At 32.3% G+C, this 19,788-nt stretch overlaps 1 protein-coding gene across 3 annotated transcripts; it reads right to left on the bottom strand.

The window, feature by feature from the left end:
• Nucleotides 110-17,952, bottom strand: LOC18601229 (lysine--tRNA ligase, chloroplastic/mitochondrial). 3 transcript variants are annotated; one of them, XR_001927548.1, is made up of 14 exons: nucleotides 17,187-17,950; nucleotides 16,967-17,078; nucleotides 16,736-16,844; nucleotides 16,215-16,272; nucleotides 14,582-14,650; nucleotides 10,106-10,213; nucleotides 4,177-4,269; nucleotides 3,428-3,532; nucleotides 3,081-3,287; nucleotides 2,609-2,703; nucleotides 2,396-2,486; nucleotides 1,274-1,450; nucleotides 573-731; nucleotides 110-218 (listed from the first exon to the last, which is right to left on the bottom strand). XR_001927548.1 is itself a non-coding variant. In XM_007032097.2 (13 exons), the coding sequence occupies exons 1-13, from the start codon at nucleotides 17,844-17,846 to the stop codon at nucleotides 189-191; spliced, it is 1,914 nt and encodes a 637-aa protein (XP_007032159.2). In that variant the 5' UTR covers nucleotides 17,847-17,952; the 3' UTR covers nucleotides 110-188. The 3 variants fall into 3 exon arrangements, 2 of the variants coding, with proteins under 2 accessions (XP_007032159.2, XP_017975085.1); XM_007032097.2 differs by lacking the exon at nucleotides 573-731 and having other exon boundaries at nucleotides 17,187-17,952; XM_018119596.1 differs by lacking the exon at nucleotides 110-218 and having other exon boundaries at nucleotides 365-731; nucleotides 17,187-17,949.

The following is a 19,788-nucleotide window of genomic DNA, read 5'->3' on the forward strand; positions in this document are numbered from 1 at the left end:
AAGAGTTAAATATATTGAAAGTATATATTGAGAAATTTTATAATAAAACATTACTCATGGTACATGCATAAATAATAACATTTTTTAATCCGAGAATAATTTGTATCAATTCATTTACAGTTGTTGCTCGTAATGACCATTGTCACAGCATTCACTTTAAACCGCCACTTGTACATTTTTGGACGGCATCAGACCTCAACAAAATCGTTAGGAACAGCCTGCACTCCAAAATCGATATCCATGAATGATCAAATGAAACCCCTTTCACACCAAAATCAATATTCATGAATGATTAAAGAAATCTTCGGTTATATTTTCATATCAGACAATGCAACAAACCGATTGCATCAACTATAAAATGAAATGAGAAAAACTATCAAAGTTCAATAGAAGAGGATCGTTTGAATGAAATAGTTTCATGTAAAATCAACAAGAATGTCTAAATACAGCAGCATAAATTTTCCTAATTATGAAGCACTATACCGCTTTTGACCAAAATTAAAAAAAAAAAACAGAAATTGAAAAATGAAGGCAATGAGTGCCAGCCATGCAGAGTCTAAGGGCCACAAGACCTGCATTAATGTTCAAGTAATGCCAAGACAATGAAAGAAAATTATCTTGCAGACCCATCCTGCCATTTACGACTGTATCTTTAAAACAGGAAAAGCAATGACATCTCGGATGCTGGCAGAATTTGTCAAAAGCATCACAAGCCTGTCAATTCCAAGTCCCTACAAAGAATTTTTTCCATCAGGATTTGCTTAGAAACAAATGTGGCAAGATGAAAATTATATCAGTGTCCATAAAATCTCCATTTTAGAAAAAGAACAATAGGCCAATAGCATACAAATAAACATTTACTCCAAGAGCTGAAGCTGCAAAATTTATGAAAATTTATTACTTTCCATAAAGACAATTTGCAACTCAGAACAAGACTAATGGATGGACCTTATATACAACAATAAACACACATGGATGGACCACAGTGCAACCATCTTTTGAAATGTATAAACATGTATTTATGTTTATTATGGTAAATCCAGATTATGTGCAAAGTATAGTGAGTTTTTGACTTGCACAAACTAAGTCATACTATATAAACCCAATCCATAAAGAGCTTGGAAGTACCAGAACGGATCAGTTTTAGAAGCATCAAATGCAAGTAACAGGCTCAGTCATAACCCAGCATGTTTATGATTAGATGGAATATAATATTATCAACATGTTGAAAAGGAATGATGTACGCTAATCAATGCAAACAAGATGGGTATACCATTCCTGAAGCCGGGGGCATTCCATATTCCAAAGCAGTAAGAAAATCATCATCAAGAGTCACTTCATACATAGAGTCTTCATTTTTATGATCTTTTTCTTCCATACTATCTGTGACTGAAACAGCTTCTGCTCTCTTCTTGTTATGTTGCCTTACTTGCTCTTCCAGGCGGGCTCTCTGCCACAATTGGAAATAAATGACCATCCTTTTGCTTTCAACTTAAAACAAGCTCAAAGTCACAGTTCACAAATACATTATCGACAATATCTCATAAATTATGCCCAAAGAGATTTTTTAAGACTCTTCAACCATGCTTTATATCTTCAAAGCCACTAAACAGGTTATAAAGTTTTGTAAGAGTAACAAACAAATAAGTATCTCATCAAGGAGATATGTACAGGCAGCTATAAATGAACCAATTAATGAGGCATCAATCACACCAACAATTCCAACGCGTTCATTGCCTGCTCATATTACTTACCGCAAGCTATTCATATAGAAATAATGATCTTGTCAATGAAATTCATAAGCACAATTACACTTTCATAACATGAACAAAAATATTAGAAAGTTGTGGCCACTCTGAGGGGAACATCTTTATATAAGAACCACAGGTGTACTCTAATAAAATTAGGCCAAGGTTTTTTGCTTAGAAGAAAACAACTGGAAAAAAACAATATTTGATGCCAAGCACATTGAGAGGAGACAAATTACAGCGAGGGATGGTAAGCAACATCTACTTAGCAGGACAAAGTTTAAACAATAGTCACATTGAAGAAGAAACACTATAAATATGTTACTTCTGGGATCAAGGGAAGAGCAATCAAATGCTTAGCCAAATTTAGTTCCATTCCCAGCTATGATCGAAGGCATTCATATAAAGCTATTGAGAAGATAAGCAGATAAAGATAAACTAAAACCATATACTTCAACTTATGTGTAAACTTTCATTAATGTACACTATAGCTAGGAAAAAATCATTGAAATTTGCCACAGACCAACTAAAAGCCCACTACATCAGTTATTATGATGGTATAAATATCCAAATGCTCATTGTTTGCATAACAACTTGTGATCAGAGTCGCCAAGTTTAGCATATAAAAAAAACTGTATCATTATTACCTGGTCCAAAGGATCAGTTAACTCAGAGAATGCATTAGCCAGTTCACGACCACATATGAAGAGTTCAAATCTCTCAGTCAAACCTGCATGCCTATTTTTCAGACAACTAAGAAGAGTAAGATAATTCTGAAAGTGAAGACAAAAATATATGCATAAATCCACATATGCAACAATGCAAATGTATGCCACCACTTCTTCGTAAACCTTCCATACCTCCGGTGTGGTTTGGCAAGAGGAGATATTTCCATGGGATAGTCCAAAACAAATGTAGGTTGCAGGAGCTTTGGTTCAACAAAAATTTCGAAAACCTGGAAAAGATAAATAAACCAAAGGTTTATCACAACTGCCAATCATCTCGCACTAGAAAAAGTGAAAGTAAAACAAATTTAAATAAAAGAAACTGTCCACACTCAACTTATAGTTTTGTGAATTCTACAATCCCCACTAAAGGAATTCTGAGCAATAAATTTCCATGAATTGTTCTCACAGAGAGATGAGACAGGTGAATAAAATGTGTTATCTATAGTTTTCAAGCTTAGGGAAAAACAGGAATTGTATTTCCCTTCTATGAAATTTATTCAGTTCACTCCCTAAATTATACTTTCATTGCTATTTTACAATTATAATTTTCTATTACACCATTTTGCAACTCTAAAGAACTCTGAAATAATAAATGAAAACTCACCTCATTAAGAAGGTGGCCAAGTGAAGGGCAGGCTTCAATGGAAAACTTGTCCTTACTATCAAGCCCAACTCCCAGTGCCTTCATAACAACATCTTTAGCAACTTTAAGATCATTTTCAAATTCAGTGAAATCAATCCCAGTGGCTTCTTTAACAAGATTGTGCATGGTTTCCCGCCTCCATGGCCTCTCCAAATGTATCTCAACCCCCTGCGTAGAAGGCATACATTAGTTGTTTCAAAGCCTGTCCCAACCAGATAAGACCAAAAAGTAAAAAACTGAGAAACTAGAATTCCCAGAACCTCCTGAAATGAAATTAAACTATTTTTATTAGCCATGCAAAGCATTACCTGGTAATCAATGGTGAGCTCTCCATGAACTGCAAGAGCACATCGGGTAACAATTTCCTCAGCCATGTCCATCATAGATTCGTAGTCTGAATATGCCTCATACATCTAAAACCAGGCTAAAAACGATGATGATCAGGTCTTCAGAAAACAATTTTAACACTTGAAACCATATGAAGCACATTTGCAACCAAGCACAGAATCGATATCTCAGCTATAGTATAAAAATATGGATGTTGGAAAACTTTTTGATTGACGAAAATGATCATATTGCATTATATTTGTAAATTATCATTTTAATTTCTTTTATAATTATTCAATAAAACTTATTTAAATTTGTAAATATATAAGAAGTTTAATTGTACCAAATAACTATTATTAACAATATTTTTCATTATAAATACTAATAAAATTTATTCAATTTATATATAAAAATTCTAATTGCATTGAATGACTTTCATTAAAAAATGTTTTCTCTTAATTCTAATAGTATTGAATAATTTATAGATTAATATTAAAAATTTCTATTATATATAATTGAATCATTAATATTCTTATACATATACTTGTCTTTCAATTATAATTTTCTTTTATATATAATTTATTTAAATTATTACTGTTTTTTATTTAAAGACAATTAACTTTACACTTTAAAAACATTTGTGTTTTATATATAATTGTTATTTAAAAATTAAAAAAGAATATTCACATGCAAGGCACATGACAATAAATACTAGTATTTTTATAAATACCTCTATGGTCGTAAATTCTGGATTATGACGAGTTGAAATGCCTTCATTTCTGAATATACGACCAATCTCATATACTTTTTCAAATCCTCCAACCTGTCATTAGAAAATATAAATATTGTTGACAGTATAAATTTAAGAGGCAAGCAAATATTAGAAGTGTACACTAAGGATGGAAAGATAAGAGAAACGGGGCAAAAATGAAGAATAAATTAACTGAGAAAATTGCTGGGTTTGCCTGTTTCCATGCACACCTTTTCTTCTCCCACGGAAATCAGTCACATTTATTGGTATGTGGATCCCACCTGCTTACTCACATTGTAACTGACAATTTCCTTGAAGAAACCAAAACATGCGTAGAAATAGGCCCACCGAAAACCAAGATAGAAAATATACCAATACATGTTTTTGATACACCCACCTCCTTCTAGAGACTCCACATAATAGAAACACTGTTTTAGCTTAATACTCCCTCCTCACTAACCAAAAACAAAAAAAATATATACAAAAAAAAAAAAAGAATTGGTGTTTTTCTAAATATCAAAAGGACTAATTCAATGTACATAAGATGGTTAAGTTGACACTCCATATTATGATGAGAAGATGGAATCTAATGCTTTTCCGAGATGGAAGACTACATTGAATAGCATCAAATGAAACTAATAGCTATAGACAAGAAATGCAAGTATGATATCAAACAAAACCTAGAATCTGTAAAAAAAAGAGTTAAGTTAATAAAGAAAGATGGAGATTCCTAATAGTGTTTTTGAACTCAAACTTTTGATTATCTGTTGAGATAGCATATTTTTTTCCTATTCCATGGGTGGTGTCCAGTGACAGTTAATGGTTTAAGACGAAAGTTTTACATAGGACTAGGAGTGACATGATCATGGCCTTTGTGGTGTTTTTCAATTTTGGCTCTCTTTGGAGCTGACTTTATTGAATTTCTAGAGGAGCTTTCTGGCAATTTATTTGGTTTAGTTCTCCCTCAATCTTGTCAGTCTTAAGATTAGCCTCACCTACTTGGAGTTTGGAACAGGAAATAGAAATGCCATGTTTATGGGTGGTATAAGCCATTGATAGCCTGCAGAAGTTGTGAAGTTCTTTTCAGTGAGATATGCTTCAGTGCCGGATGATTGCCTTTGTGGATGCTTCTATGAAGCAGATTTGTTATCTGTTTTGGTTACACAGAAGCAGATTTGTTATCTGTTTTGTTCAGTGTATCACTTATCTCAGTTTTTTCAATTTCTGGTAGCAATTTTGTCTAGTACGGTAGCTTGGCAAATTTCACTTCCTGTATGTAGTAACTCAGTACGCATGCCAGATCCTAGTTTGAGTTTCTTGGTAATACTTGTTTTGATAGTGGTTGGTTTTTCTTTTGCTGGTTGGAGTTCAAGGTCTTGTGGGATGGGAATCCTTATGAAGTGTGGTGGGTTTGTACAACTTCTCTTGCTTTTTTTCTGGTTGTGTCCTGAGTCTTTAAAAGATTCTGTTATCAGTGTATAAATGAGCTTTTAGGCTTGCTTCATACAGCTTCAGAGTTCTTATCAAGCATGCAATTCACTACTCCACAAAATATTTTGAAAGAGTAGATGCATTTGAGAGATTTTGGAAGTAGTTATCAACATTAAGAATGATTAAATTCCACTATTTTGGAAGATGAAAGGGTTTCACTTTTGTTGAGTTAGAAGATCTTTGTCCATTTCATATCGTAGTTTTGTGAAGTTAAGTGTTATCTTTTTGGTACACTGCTAAGTCAGGTGTTTTGATATTTGCTTATGGGTGTGTAGTACTTTGTGATATGTTTCAAATCCCCAGGTTGTGTTTCCTTATCATATTTACCAAAAAAAGAAAAAAAGCCCACATTGAGCCCTAAATGAACACATATCAATCCTTTAAACCCACTAGTGGATTTTTAAAAAACTTCACCGCCAATGTATTGAATAATAATCCCTAAATGTTATGCATTCTCAAGTTTGCTCATAGCTTTTTTAATTGGTTTGCAAGAAAGTATTCATTTTATTGCTTTCTAATCATAAAGACCACATTCGAACTGACCTTAATCTCCCACATGACACTTTTCTTTTTGATCGTTTAAAATTCTTTGCCTGCCATACTTTTAAGGGCCCTACTATGATTAAATAACTTTAGGCAAATTATAAGGATTATAAATTCGCTATGGATGTGCATTATATGACTAAGGAACTTTATGCTACTGATTATGTGATAGTTAGCCTCCTCAATTTTATACTGTATTTATGGTTGTGAATTGGACTACCAAGAATCTTTGTGGTGTTGATCCCCATGTCCAATCATATCCAAATAAACAAATATATATATATTTTTTTTGTCATATCCAATCGTGTGAAATATGTAGCCCAATATATTGGACACATGTCCATGTCGAACATGGACGCGACACACCAGTATGCAAGGGGTGATGCTTATCCTGCCCCATACCTTGCTTGACTATTTCAACAAATTAAGAGCCCAAACCATGAAATCAATTTATATATGGTGATAAATGACCTTATTGTGGTGCTCTTTAATCTTTTGCTTTGTCTACTAGTCTGCATATAAGCATTTTACAATTGCATAACTTCTGGCGATGAGCTTAGTGCTTCTTGTTGAGCAACTAAGGTCATCACCTTGTTCACCGAAAGGCTGTCTTTTCTTGCTAGTTTTGGACTTACTAAAGAAAAGTGGTGTTTTCATTATAACTCTCTTAAGTCAAGTTCCTTCAACCATTGGTGATTGATGGAGGGTCACCGAAGGGTACTAGGATCTAATTTCAATTAGGGATATACTCATTATTTTGGGTTTATAATTGGAGCAGAATAAAGGAAGGGTTAATTCAAACTGCATTATAGCAAGAAACTATGTTTTTAAAGTTTACAACTTAGTCTGTATAATTGCATATTTGAAATGCAAACTAAACACAAGTACTAAATCGAGGGTTAGTTGGAATTCGTAGATGAAGCCACAAAATGAAGTGAGTAATTTCAATATCTTGGTTCAATTATCCCAAAGGATGGGAAAATTGAATGAGATAGCACTCATGGGACCTGAGTAGGGTAGGGTGGACAAAAAGGAGAAGTGCATCAATAGTCTTGTGTGATCACAAAGGTCCATCAAAACTTGAGACAAAAGCTTTATGAGAGGGCAATATGACAACCTAGGTTGTAGAAGACAGAATGTTGGGCTACTAAAAATCAAGATACACAAAAAAATGAGTGCGGTTGAGATGAAAATGAGATGCTAATGCATGGGCAAACAAGGAAAGATATGATTAGGAAAGAGTGCACACTGGATAATGTCAGATTAACAGCCATTGAGGCTACAATGAGGGAAACATGTTTATGGTGGTTGAAAATGTAATGAAAAAAGGCCAACCAGAAGATTTAATTTAATGAAGAATACCGATGTTAATAAAAAAAGAGAAATTACCATAGAAGAAATGGGATTAAAATTAAAGCAAAGAGTCAAGTGGCCTTCTGTACATTGCTATTTTGGTATAAATACATATGTGGCTACAACATTGGTAGCATCTGTGGTATTCCTCTTTATTCTATCCTTTCTTTGATAATAGAGTTATCAGAAACTAAGCTTAATAAAGATATAGTCTTAAATCTATGCAAAATGATCCATGTAACTAATCCTATATAGTGGAAAAAGACTTAGGTTCCATCTGTTTTATGGAAATTGGCTTGTGAAAAATAAAAGTTCTCTATGGAAGGCATTCACTCAAAAAGTAAACGTGTTCTATTGTTTGGATGACATCATGAATAATATTTTTTATTATTTAGATGACGTTGTGAAATATATTTCTCATTCTAGATATTTGTCTTAATATTATTAAGTATCCCAGCACCAATAATTTCAAAAACCATATATAAATGTTAAAAGCTATGTTCAAAATGAATTATTCATACATAATCCCAACCACAAAAATTATAAAAAGCATAACTCTATTTTTTCATCACCACCCAATTTTTTCATCACCACCCAATTTTTTCATTACCATCATGGCATCAACATTTTTCTTAAATTTTTAATATTTTACAAAACCTGTACAAATGCATAAATACTAGTATATTTTTTTTTATTTTCTTTCTCATTTCATTTGACAATTCTTTTCTTGACTTCCATTTCCTCTAAAGTTTTCTTCTTTTCTCAATAATTTGTATAATTGACTAATATTTTAAAATTTAAAAAGCTACAGATTATTGCCATAATATATTTCTTTGTTTCCTTCCGTTTTCCACTTTCTCATATTTTTTTGCCTTACTTTTCCATTTTTGATCTTTCTCTATTGCAAAGGTGGCTGGCAATAGATATCTTGCCAACAATGGAGGAAGAGAGGAAGGTGGTTGTGAAGGTTTTGAACAAGGCTGAATAGGATATTCAAGGGAAAAAAATGGGAGTTCTTGGAGTAGAATGGTAGCTTGTGTAGGAAAGAGCAAACTTCTTAATAGAAAGGAGGCTTTTAAAGGGCTGTGGCATGCTTTGGAGGTTGCAAAGGTAACACTACAAGTGTAGGAGGCTGAAGCTTGAATTGGAAGAGGGTGATATGGAGGCTGCATATGTGTGTAGAAGAGGACAAACGGCAGAGTATGGAGGAGATAGGGAGATCGTGGAGGAGACAAAAATGGGGGTGTGAGGTCGTCACTGGCTTTGGCAGTGGTGGCTGATCCTGGTTGCCAGATTTCAGTTTGGGGTTGTTGGATTTGTAAGGCTTTGAAGCTATTGGTTGTATTCTATGTGAGTTTAGAATATTGTCTTCTGGATTTCAAAAAAGGAAGACAATTTCCTGAAATTGAGGGTTTTTTCCTGTTGACTATATGCTCATTTCCATTGAACAAATTTTTCTTTGACATCCAAACACCAAAAAATACGAAAAATGGCTTCCAAAAAGCCATTTTCTGCAAAACAAATGGAGTCTTAGACTGTTATTGTCATTGTTGATAGTGGTGGTTGTGCAGTTGTAAACTTTGGACATCTTAAAGCTTGTTACACATAATTAACCAGAAACAAGAGAGGAGAGAATAATTTGAACCATGAAACTCTCACCATCTAACTACAACTTCATTTGATAAAGAATTGAACTTATTATGGAAAAAGAAAGCAAGGACTTAGAGAATCCACCTATGTTGCTCTGACTCTTCACTTTTCCTCAAGTATCGATGTCAGATACATATCCAACATGTCAAAGTAGAAATGAGTATGAGGTATTGACCCTCCAAATAAAAGGAAGAGATGAGAAAAGTTTAAATAGACCAGTGTCCTACACATATCCACGCCCCACACTCGCTACCAGAGTCCCAACAACTCAGGTACCAACAAATATATTCGGCATAAAATAGCAAGCAACAAGTCATAAACTGCATACTATAATCACCGGAAAATAGAATGAAATTATCCCATATATAAAAGGTGTAGGGCAAGACTTGGGTGGAGTTTGTGAAGTTTCAATTAAAAATGGTCAAATAAGAACTAAAATATAGACAAAAGCTATAAATTGTAAAAACTAAATGTGTAAACAAGTTGTGATTTTTTTAATCAAAGGGAAAAAAAAGTTTTAATATTCTGTTTAAATAGCTATTTCAACTAAAAAAAATTCTGATAAGCTCTTCATGTTCATCAACAATTGATTAAATTCTGTATGTAGATGTTATTTTTCATTAATACTTTACCATCATTTATCTATTCATGAAGTGTTATCATTATATTAGTATTTATTTTTATTTAGATGTTTTACTTAGGAACTTCACAAACTCCACTTAAGGAACTCCACCTAAGTCTTGCCCTAAGGTTTAAATCCTTGAAGTTGAAAATCCACTTTTTATTAATGAGATGAGAAAAAACAACAAATTCCAAATGGAAAATGGCAGTTAAATAGGATATCCAAATCAAAAGTTATTTAGGACCTCACCAGCATTCTCTTCAAGTGAAGTTCAGTTGCAATTCTTAGATAAAGGTTCCTTCCAAGGGAGTTATGGTATGTCATGAATGGTCTTGCTTCAGCCCCGCCAGCTGCTCCCTAGTTGATCAAATCAATTAAAAGTCAAATTCACCAAAACAGATTACTTCTGCACTGCTAAATAAAAAGGCAAGTAAAAACCGAAAAAAAAAATTGCAATAAATACTATTATCTTAGAATTGTGATACATAATTTTAAGGGGTAAAATCCAAAAGCCCCCTCCAAACACTTCAAAAGGACACTTTGGTCCCTCTTTTTTCAAAATGATATTTTTGGCCCTTTGACTGTTAACACTGTTAATCAATAGTTAAAAAAAATTAGAACTAATTCTACATAAATATTTTAAGACACAAATACCCTTTAAAATGATATTGTTTTTTGAATTTAAGCATATTCTCTTTAAAAAAAATCTGCTCATCCTTCTCTCGAAAACCTTAATGAGAAAAAAATATAAAAAATATTTGATCTGAAGGCCTGGAAATTTGAAGTAGTATTCACCATGAAAACCAACTTCCTAGAGGAAAAACTCTTTGTTTCTCGAACAGTTTGAGAATTTTTTTCATTGAAAAGAATGTATTAAAATTAAATTTTTTGTTCAATGATGGACATTTCAAATTTGATGTTGTCGGGTTAAGAGATTAATTTTTTACTCATAATTACTAATTTTGTTGAAAATTTTTGCCTAAAATTTGTTCTTTGAGATTAGAGTTTAAGATGACATAAAAAGATTTTGTCTTGATTACTATATATCAGAAGTTTAAAGGTTTGATGGTGCACCATGTAGTGGGTTTCATTCTCTATTTGTCAGGCTTTAGCTCTGCTGCGTTTTTGTTTTTATTTCCTGGCTCAGCTCTGCTGTGTTTTTTATTTGGTTGGGGCTGAGTTTTGCCTTTGATGTAGTGGTTGCTATATGGCTGCTGGGAAAGGGCTCTTGTGATTGCCTTGAGATTTGATGGGAAGACATCTTAATCTTCTTGCAACCTGGGAAGTGATCTTGAGTTTCAATTTGTTGGTCGGATTTGGATTGTTTGAGTTCTTGTTTCTACCATGACTTGTAGCTCTTTTTATTTTTTCATTATAAAATCAAAGTTGCGTTTCAAAAAGCAAAAAATTTTCAGTTTTTTTCTTTTTTATCAAAAATTGAATTATATTAAGTATCAAAGTAAGACAAAGTACCGCATTCAAAAATGCCGTTTTAAAATTTTATAAAATTTTGAATTTTTTCTTCTTTGTCAAATATTAAATTTTAAAGTGAATTTTATTAAGTTTCAGAAGGAAACATGAACAGATTTTTTTGAAGAAGGCATTTGTGTCCTAAATATTTATGTAGTATTGGGTATAATCTTTTTTAATGGTTGACTAACGGTGTTAACAATCACGGGACCAAAAACATTATTTTAAAACAAGAGGGACCAAAGTGTCCTTTTGAAGTGTTCTGAGGGGCTTTTTGGATTTTACCCTAATTTTAAGTACCTGGAAAATAAAAATATAGTAGCACATAATTTTCAGACACTAGCAACAACTCCAGTGTTAGCTTTTTCAAGTGCCTTGCAACATATTTCCAGTATGAGATGATGCAATATGTTTACACGCACATCTTGATTTCAAAGTAAGAGAACATCTTTAAAGCCTTTAAGGAGCTCTAAACACTTCCACAACCCTGAACTTCTATATTATTTCAAGCTTAATTAGTTGAACCTCTTAAAATGTCCATGTATCATACATGCAACACTAACATATATATATATATATATACACACACACATACATACATATAGGGCCAACAAACTAAGGGTGTATTTGTTTTAGAAAGCTATGGATACACATGGAGATGACACTTGGCAAAATGGACATGCTAGGGTTTTTAAATTTGAAGGGGTCTTTTTCACATTTGCGGGAGCATGGGGAGGTGGAGGAGGATCAGCAATGCTAGCCAATTCAAGGAGAAGGGGAAGGGAGCAAATAGATAGAAAGACAGCAAGTGATGAAGAAAGAGAAAGGTGGAGGGAGAGGGGAGAAGGAGAGAGGAATAGTGAAAATGAAAAATATAATTGGGGGAGTAAGAGAGGCACGAGGTTCAATGGGGCCCGAGAAGTAAAAAAGAACAAAAAGAGGCTCAAAGATTGGTGGCAAAGTGTACGAGTGATCTGATGGTGGAAACCACCTCTATCAGAAGAATTTTTGACAGCCAATAGTGGATGATGTTTTGATGATCTTTGATCTTTGACCTGACCAGAATTATCTCTAATTCCTACTTTTCTTTTAGCGTACAACTAAGCTAATGAATAATCCTCTGACTATGGCATTTCATGGACCATGAATTTGATGCTAACTGAAGCAAAATGAGTCACTAAAGTTTGGTGGTTCAATGATCTCTAACAATGCTAAAAACCTGAAATGGAGCTTAATTTTCTTTGGATTCGTGTTTGTGTTTAGATGTGATAAAATATAATCTAACCCAATTGAATTGTGCAACTCTCTCAAATTCTAAATCAGCTGACCTAAAGTTCACTAAAATTTGTTAACAATATTCTAAACATGAAATTGACAACAATCATAACTTGACCATTCTTACTATATATACCTACAACTAAAGTTACCCTGAAGCAGGTTCCACAACCAATTTAATTTTGTTGTTAGCATTTGGCAAATTTGGTTGCCTAATTGATTGACATGTGATAATGTGGAGTTAATTGCTTGATATTGGGCCTTACAGTGGTGAATTAGCAGTCTGCTGATGGGGTGGTTTTCAACCTTTTTGCACGACTAAAAATAGTTTTGTGCCTTTTCCATGTGCTATTTTTTGTTCCATTTTCCTTTTGTTTTATTTTAATATTTCCTAACCAAATTATTATTAAGGATTACAGATTTGTTCAATCAATTTATATTTTTAAAATAAAGCAAAAAGTCTTTTGATGAACGAAAAAGAAAGATAAGAGAAAAAAAAAACAAAAAACAAAAAGAAAATATCAAAAATAAAAAAATATGAAAATGTTTATTGTTGAATGTTTTCTATTTTCCTTTTTCTTTTCTCTTTTTTAATTTTAATAGCTTTTTTTAGATATTATTTCATAAGTGTTCATAATTTAGAATAATTACTTTTTGTAAAATTATTATCCAATATAGAAATTTATTGATTTATACTGCAACGGAGTGCAAGGAATTTTACTAGTATTTACTTCTTCATTTTCATTTTCCACATCTCCGAGCTTCAACTTTTTTATTTTCTTTTTCTACAAAAGCTTTTCATATTCTATTGTTCATTTTTTCAAGATTGTTTAGTGAATAGAAATAAATATTCATTTTTCTACACAAAATTAGAGAAAATATGTAAGGCATTAACATTTTTTTGTTAAGATGAGGAAAATTATTATAAGAACGATTATTAAACATCATTATAAAAGTGCTTAACTATTAAACAGAAAATAAAGATAAGAAAAGTAGTTCACATAAGTTAAGGTTTATTTCATTTGTGGCTTAAATGAATTTTTCTCAATCCACCTCAAACTGAAAAGTAATTGATCACTTTTTATTCACAGTATCACTTACTGTTCATAACGCAATGGCAGTGATAGTGAATCATCTTTGTCAAACAAAATATTTCTTAGATCATTTAAACTTTAAGTTCTACAAATATAGGTAATTTATACAAAAACAAAAAAAAAAGATTGTAAGGGTGTAAAAGAAACAGAGGAAAAGCAAAAAAATATATATGCCTTCTATATTTTCTTGGCCATCATGCCATATTCTAGTTTGTTCCATGCTTCATCTTTCAATCAATCATATAAGAACAACTGTTTCTTAAAAAGGCATTGATCTAAAACTAGCTACTACTTTTATTGCCCATGTGCTGTTCGTGTTTTGTGAGATTTGAATACTTGGCTATTTAAGTAGACCATAGATGGGAGAGACTCTTCCATGTATTCACTATTTCCAGTGTTCTCTCCATGTTTTATTTGAAAGCAGAGAATAGAACTTTATTCTTCCTTTCAAAATTCAACCTATTTCCTTCTCATTTCCAGAAAACATTTTCTATATCAAAATCCAAATTTTTTACTATCATTTTATATTTTTAATAAAAATGAAAAGAAAAATAATTCTGTTTTCAAAAACCAAACAAACCCTACATATTTTTCTTTTTGTTTTTTTTGGAGCCAACTGCAAGTTAGAGTTATGCATTGCTCTAAACCCTTCAAGTTCCGAGAGAGTCAATGTGCAACAGAGTAAAATGTAGCTTTTTAATAAGTAGGTCTTTGACATGAAAGACCACTCAGTTGACATCCCAATAGATAAAAAAGTTATTTGAGTTTCCATCTCCACCTATAACATTAACAATCATTTTACTTAATAGTAATCAACAAGAAAAGGAAAATTATTTCACTATCAGAAAAGCCAACACCCAGAAAAACTAGAAAATTATTCACAAACCTGCAGAACTGGAGTTTCAACTTCAACAAAACCCTGAGATTCCACCGTCTTTCGTATCTCCGTCACAATCTACTAAAAGAAAAGTTTAATAAGAATACAATTATAAAGCATCAAAACTCGAATTATAAGTACCAGAAAAACAAGACATACACACGCATGTACATAAATACACATGAAAATAATCCATAACTTAAGAGCTATTTTAAATAAGATCAGACTGTTCAAAATATACAATATATGGTCCAAACTTTTATCAAGTCAATTACCAATATTGTTGACAAATCTTTAGAAATGTAAAAAGTCAATTAGTTAAAACTTTCCTCCAAGCAAGAGTTTATATTCACTTACAAAAACAAGCATGCTTAAAAATACAAATAATCTTTTCATTAGAAAAAAACCTTACTTTAGGCAAGCAGCAACATCAAAAGGCTAGACTGCAGTAGAAAATTGAGAGAAAATGTTAGAGGAGGTTTGATTCAACATCCATCTATGACACTTATCCATAGTTTATTTATTGGCAAGATTCAAGAACTGTTGATGAATATTCAACAATAAGGGTCTCAATATAAACCTCTGTTTTCTAAGTTATTAACTCCATTTATTGCTCAATAAATCAGGCTATCAACAAAACATTACAATTTTAAAATTTATTGCGATATTTCTGCTCTTAAAGTGGCAATCCCTAGACTAGAATTGTGATGTGTGGCATAAACAACATTCTTTCCGTAAAATTCCATTAAAAAAAGTCACACCTCTAAGCCACAATCCAAAGTTTTATACATCCTTGGCATCACACAAATTCAACTTCATTGATAATATGATGATAATTATGTTTATCCTTTAATTTACTAAAATGTGTGACATAGCATTCAAGATTCTATTATCAACCTTGTGATAAATTGATAGTGTTTTAAACTTGGCATAAATATAAAATATCTATACTTGTGATTCTGTAATAATATTATTTATGTAATCAATATCACATAATAACAACTTATACCTTAGTTATTAGCTTTTTTATTTATTGAATTAAGAAGTCAAATGCAAAAATCCAACAATCAATGTATTCTAAAATTTTGTTTTAAAGTTTTCAACTCTCATTTACAAATTTCCATACTTGTTGAAATCAATATCAATATCAATATAAATATCCCATCAACAAATCCACATTTTGATAGACCTGATATATCTATCAATAGTGCTTATAGAAAACCTTGCACTGAGAATGCATAAACCCTCTAGATATAACCAATGGTTATATTATTTTCACCACAACAAAAACAAAGTTCTAGTGGTTTATGAAACGTGAGAAAGGTATATATAGAGGGAAAACGAAAAAGATGCAACACATTAATTCCTTTTGTATAAGAATATAAACCAATATCCAAAATGGAACCAAACATGTGTACCAACTGATGATGTAGTCTTACAGAAGATGAATTACTCTATATAAAAAGAAGAACAACTAAATTCTCTCTTGGTTTGACGAGCAACCAAAGGAGGTTTAGAGTTTAGAAGTGCAAGTCACTCTAGAGAAAAAATAACCAAATGATTAAAGCATACAAATACAATCCTATAGGAAGAAAACCAAAAGGTCAAATCAACATCATTCAGGGTAGTGCAAATAAATCACCTTTGCTCGTTTCCGGAATAAATCAGCTACTTCAGGATTTGCAATCATATCAACATACCTAAAATAGGTGGAGGGGGGGATGGAGGAATATGGTCAAAAGGGTGAAACAATCAAGCCATATCACAACACCAAGAATAAAATGCATAAGGGACATCAAACAATTTCAAATGTGTTATCAGACAAGTAAGAGTTATGTACTAAAAAACTTCCTTGATGTGATTGTTAATGATTAAAAGATAATTATGCTAAATAATGAGATGGTAAAAAGAATTTCATATGACAATTATGCTAAACAGAGACAAGCAAGGTTCAAGAATGTTTCAGATCTTTCTTTAAGGGGAAAAATGATGGAAAATAAATGTCACGTATGCAGCAAAAATTATTTGAGGAGCTCAGTAAAATTATCAATTAGTACTTGGACAATGGGATGGATTGAAAATATATGTTTGACTGAGTACTTTGCAATATGATTCACAACGAATAACAAAAAGAAAAAACACAAGTTGCAGATAACAAGTAACCTTTGACGATAACGCTTATCAATGTCAGTTAGACCATGATACTTGTCAGGCAACGGAAGCAGAGATTTTGTAAGAATTGCAAAAGAATCCACCTTAACAGAAAGCTCCCCTGAAAAGTAAATCAGAAAAAGAATGTAATGAAATTAAGGGGAGCTTTGACTTTTATATATACACAAAAAGAGATTAGTATAGAGGGTAATCATAGTGAATTTCTTTAATGAAGAAGTTTACCTTTCTCAGTCCGCTTGATAGAGCCAGATGCACCTAATATATCACCAATATCAACAAGTGTCTTTAACTGCTCAAACTGATTATTCAAAAGCCTTTCCTTCTCACAGTAAAGCTACAACCATTTTGAATATATAATCTAAATGTGAATGACATTATGAGAGAATAATACAGAGGAAGAAGCACTATGACTGAGAAATAAAAACGAAAGAAAAAAAAGAACCTGAATACTGCTGGAGTGATCTCTTAAAGTGAGAAAAGCAAGCTTTCCAAAGGCTCTGCGAGCAACAATTCTGCCTGCAATAGAGACATGATGACTCTCACTATCTAACTCTTCACCGTTATTTAGATTCTTATATATTTCTTGCAACTCCCTAGCACTGTGACTTCTATCCCACTTATACGCATACGGCTCCAACCCTTTGCTCCGCAATTGTTCCACCTTTTTCAAACGGATAGCACGTACGGCTTCACGGTCTGAAGTGGAAGTCGAAGTCGAAGACCCACGATTGCGAGAGTGCAGCTTGGTGTTGGTAGCGGCAGCGCCGCCATCTGAGCAGCAAGGGACTAGATCAGAGGAAGAAGAGCCCAATCTATAACTTCTATCCCACTTATAAGCATAAGGTTGCGACCCTTTGCTCCACAATGGTTCCACCTTTTTCAGGCGGATGGCACAAGCAACTTCAAGATTCGAAGTGGAGGTTGAAGTGAATGTAAAAGACCGACTATCGCGAGAGGGCAGCCTGGTGTTGGTGGCGGTGACAACGCCGCTATTCGAGCAAAGGACTAGTTCACAGGAAGAATAACCCAATCCAAGTGGTTGCCTTAAACTTAACGGCCTTGCAATTGATGAGCTTAGCCTCCACACCCTCAAGCCCTCCATCTTTAATCTGAAGTATATTAATTTGTGAGCAAAAAATTCAAGCCAAGAATCCTATGTGTTTTATAGCAAAATTAAATTGAAGTTTCTTCAAAAGCCGGTTCGAACCAAACACATGCATAGGGATGCAGCTTAAGTTTCACTAATTATTAAAAATTATTATTATATATATTATCAGTTTTTTATTAATTATTTTATTTTTTTAATAAAAAAAAACACCAAGTGTTAGGAGTGTGCAGAAATCAATTGCAATTGAGCAACCGACCACATCGTCCGTTCTTGCAATCGATAGGTCGACTCGTGAACTGCAACAATCGATCTCATCGATCGATTAGTTCGATCGTCGATTGAGAAACCGACCCATTACTCTTTTTATTTTTTATTTAGGGAGTTAAAGACTATCCTGTCGTTCATTAAACTCTCAAATAACTTCAACCAACCAAACCCCCTCCCCTTATAAAATTCCCCCCATCTGTGATCTCCCCCTCTCCTAAACCTTAATTCACCTTATTAGCTCATCCATTCATAGCCCATCCATTTGCTGCCATCGATGTCAATCCAAACTGTTGCCAGCCACCTATTCTTGCCTTTCTTGGCAGCAACTAGGAATGTAAACTATAGATTTTTTTGTCATGGCTGTTGGCTTTGTGAAAAAAGCAAAAGAGAGAAAGCTTAAGCTTTTCTTTTTGTGAAAATAACAAACACCGAATAACTTAAGCATGTTACATGCTTTTATATTATGAGCATCTTTCAGCATGTTGAGTCTTATGGTTATTTGCATAATATTTTAATGTAAGCACAAAGATTAAAGTTTGTTAGCATTAAACATTAAAAATTATATTTGAAAATTAATGTTTAGAATTATTGTTTAGATTTTTAATTAAAATGATTGGCAATATGCTAGAATTAAACGTTAAGAATTATATTTGAGAATTAATATTTAGAATTATTGTTTGGATTTTTAGTTAAAATGATTGCTAATATACTATAATTAAATATTAAAAATTATGTTTGAGAATTAATGTTTAGAATTATTATTTGGATTTTCAATTAAAATGATTGGTAATATGCTAGAATTAAACATCAAAAATTATATTTAAGAATTAATGTTTAGAATTATTGTTTAGATTTTCAATTAAAATGGTTGGCAATATGCTAAAATAAAACATTAAGAAAAATGTTTGTGAACTAATGTTTAGAATTATTGTTTAGATTATTAATTAAAATGATTGGCAATATGCTAGAATTAAACATTAAAAATTACATTTGAGAATTAACGTTTAGAATTATTATTTGAATTTTTAATTAAAATGATTGGCAATATGCTAGAATTAAACATTAAAAATTATGTTTGGAAATTAATGTTTAGAATTATTGTTTGAATTTTCAATTAAAATAATTGGCAATATGCTAGAATTAAACATAAAACTTATGTTTGGGAATTAATGTTTAGAATTATTATTTGGATTTTCAATTAAAATGATTGGCAATATGCTAGAATTAATGATTGAAATTAATGTTTGGGTTTTTTTGTCAACTAATGAGGAAACAAATTTAGCAACTAGTGAGACACCAACACCAACATCAATACCATCAACATCTGCACCTCATGTTACTGCTAATTCTACTGAAGCCAAAAACACATGTGAAGTTGTAAGCAAAGTGTGGAAGCAAAAGGAACCACCTTAAACACATGTGAAGTTGTGTTGGATCATTTCACCAAATTTGTTGATAAAAAAAGGTAATAATAAGGCTAAATACTCTCATTGTGGTAAAAAATTATGTGCTGATACAAAAAAAAATGGAATATCTTCATTGAATAATCATATTAAAGTTTGTCTGAAGTTGAAACTGGTTCGTGATAGTGAGGAGAATAAGCAAAAGGAATTAGTTTTTTCTTTGAGAAGAGATGGGTTTGGTAGTTGGAAGTTTGATCAAAAGACAA

This window comes from Theobroma cacao, chromosome 4 (assembly GCF_000208745.1).
Source record: "Theobroma cacao cultivar B97-61/B2 chromosome 4, Criollo_cocoa_genome_V2, whole genome shotgun sequence".
Taxonomy (NCBI): Eukaryota; Viridiplantae; Streptophyta; class Magnoliopsida; order Malvales; family Malvaceae; genus Theobroma; species Theobroma cacao.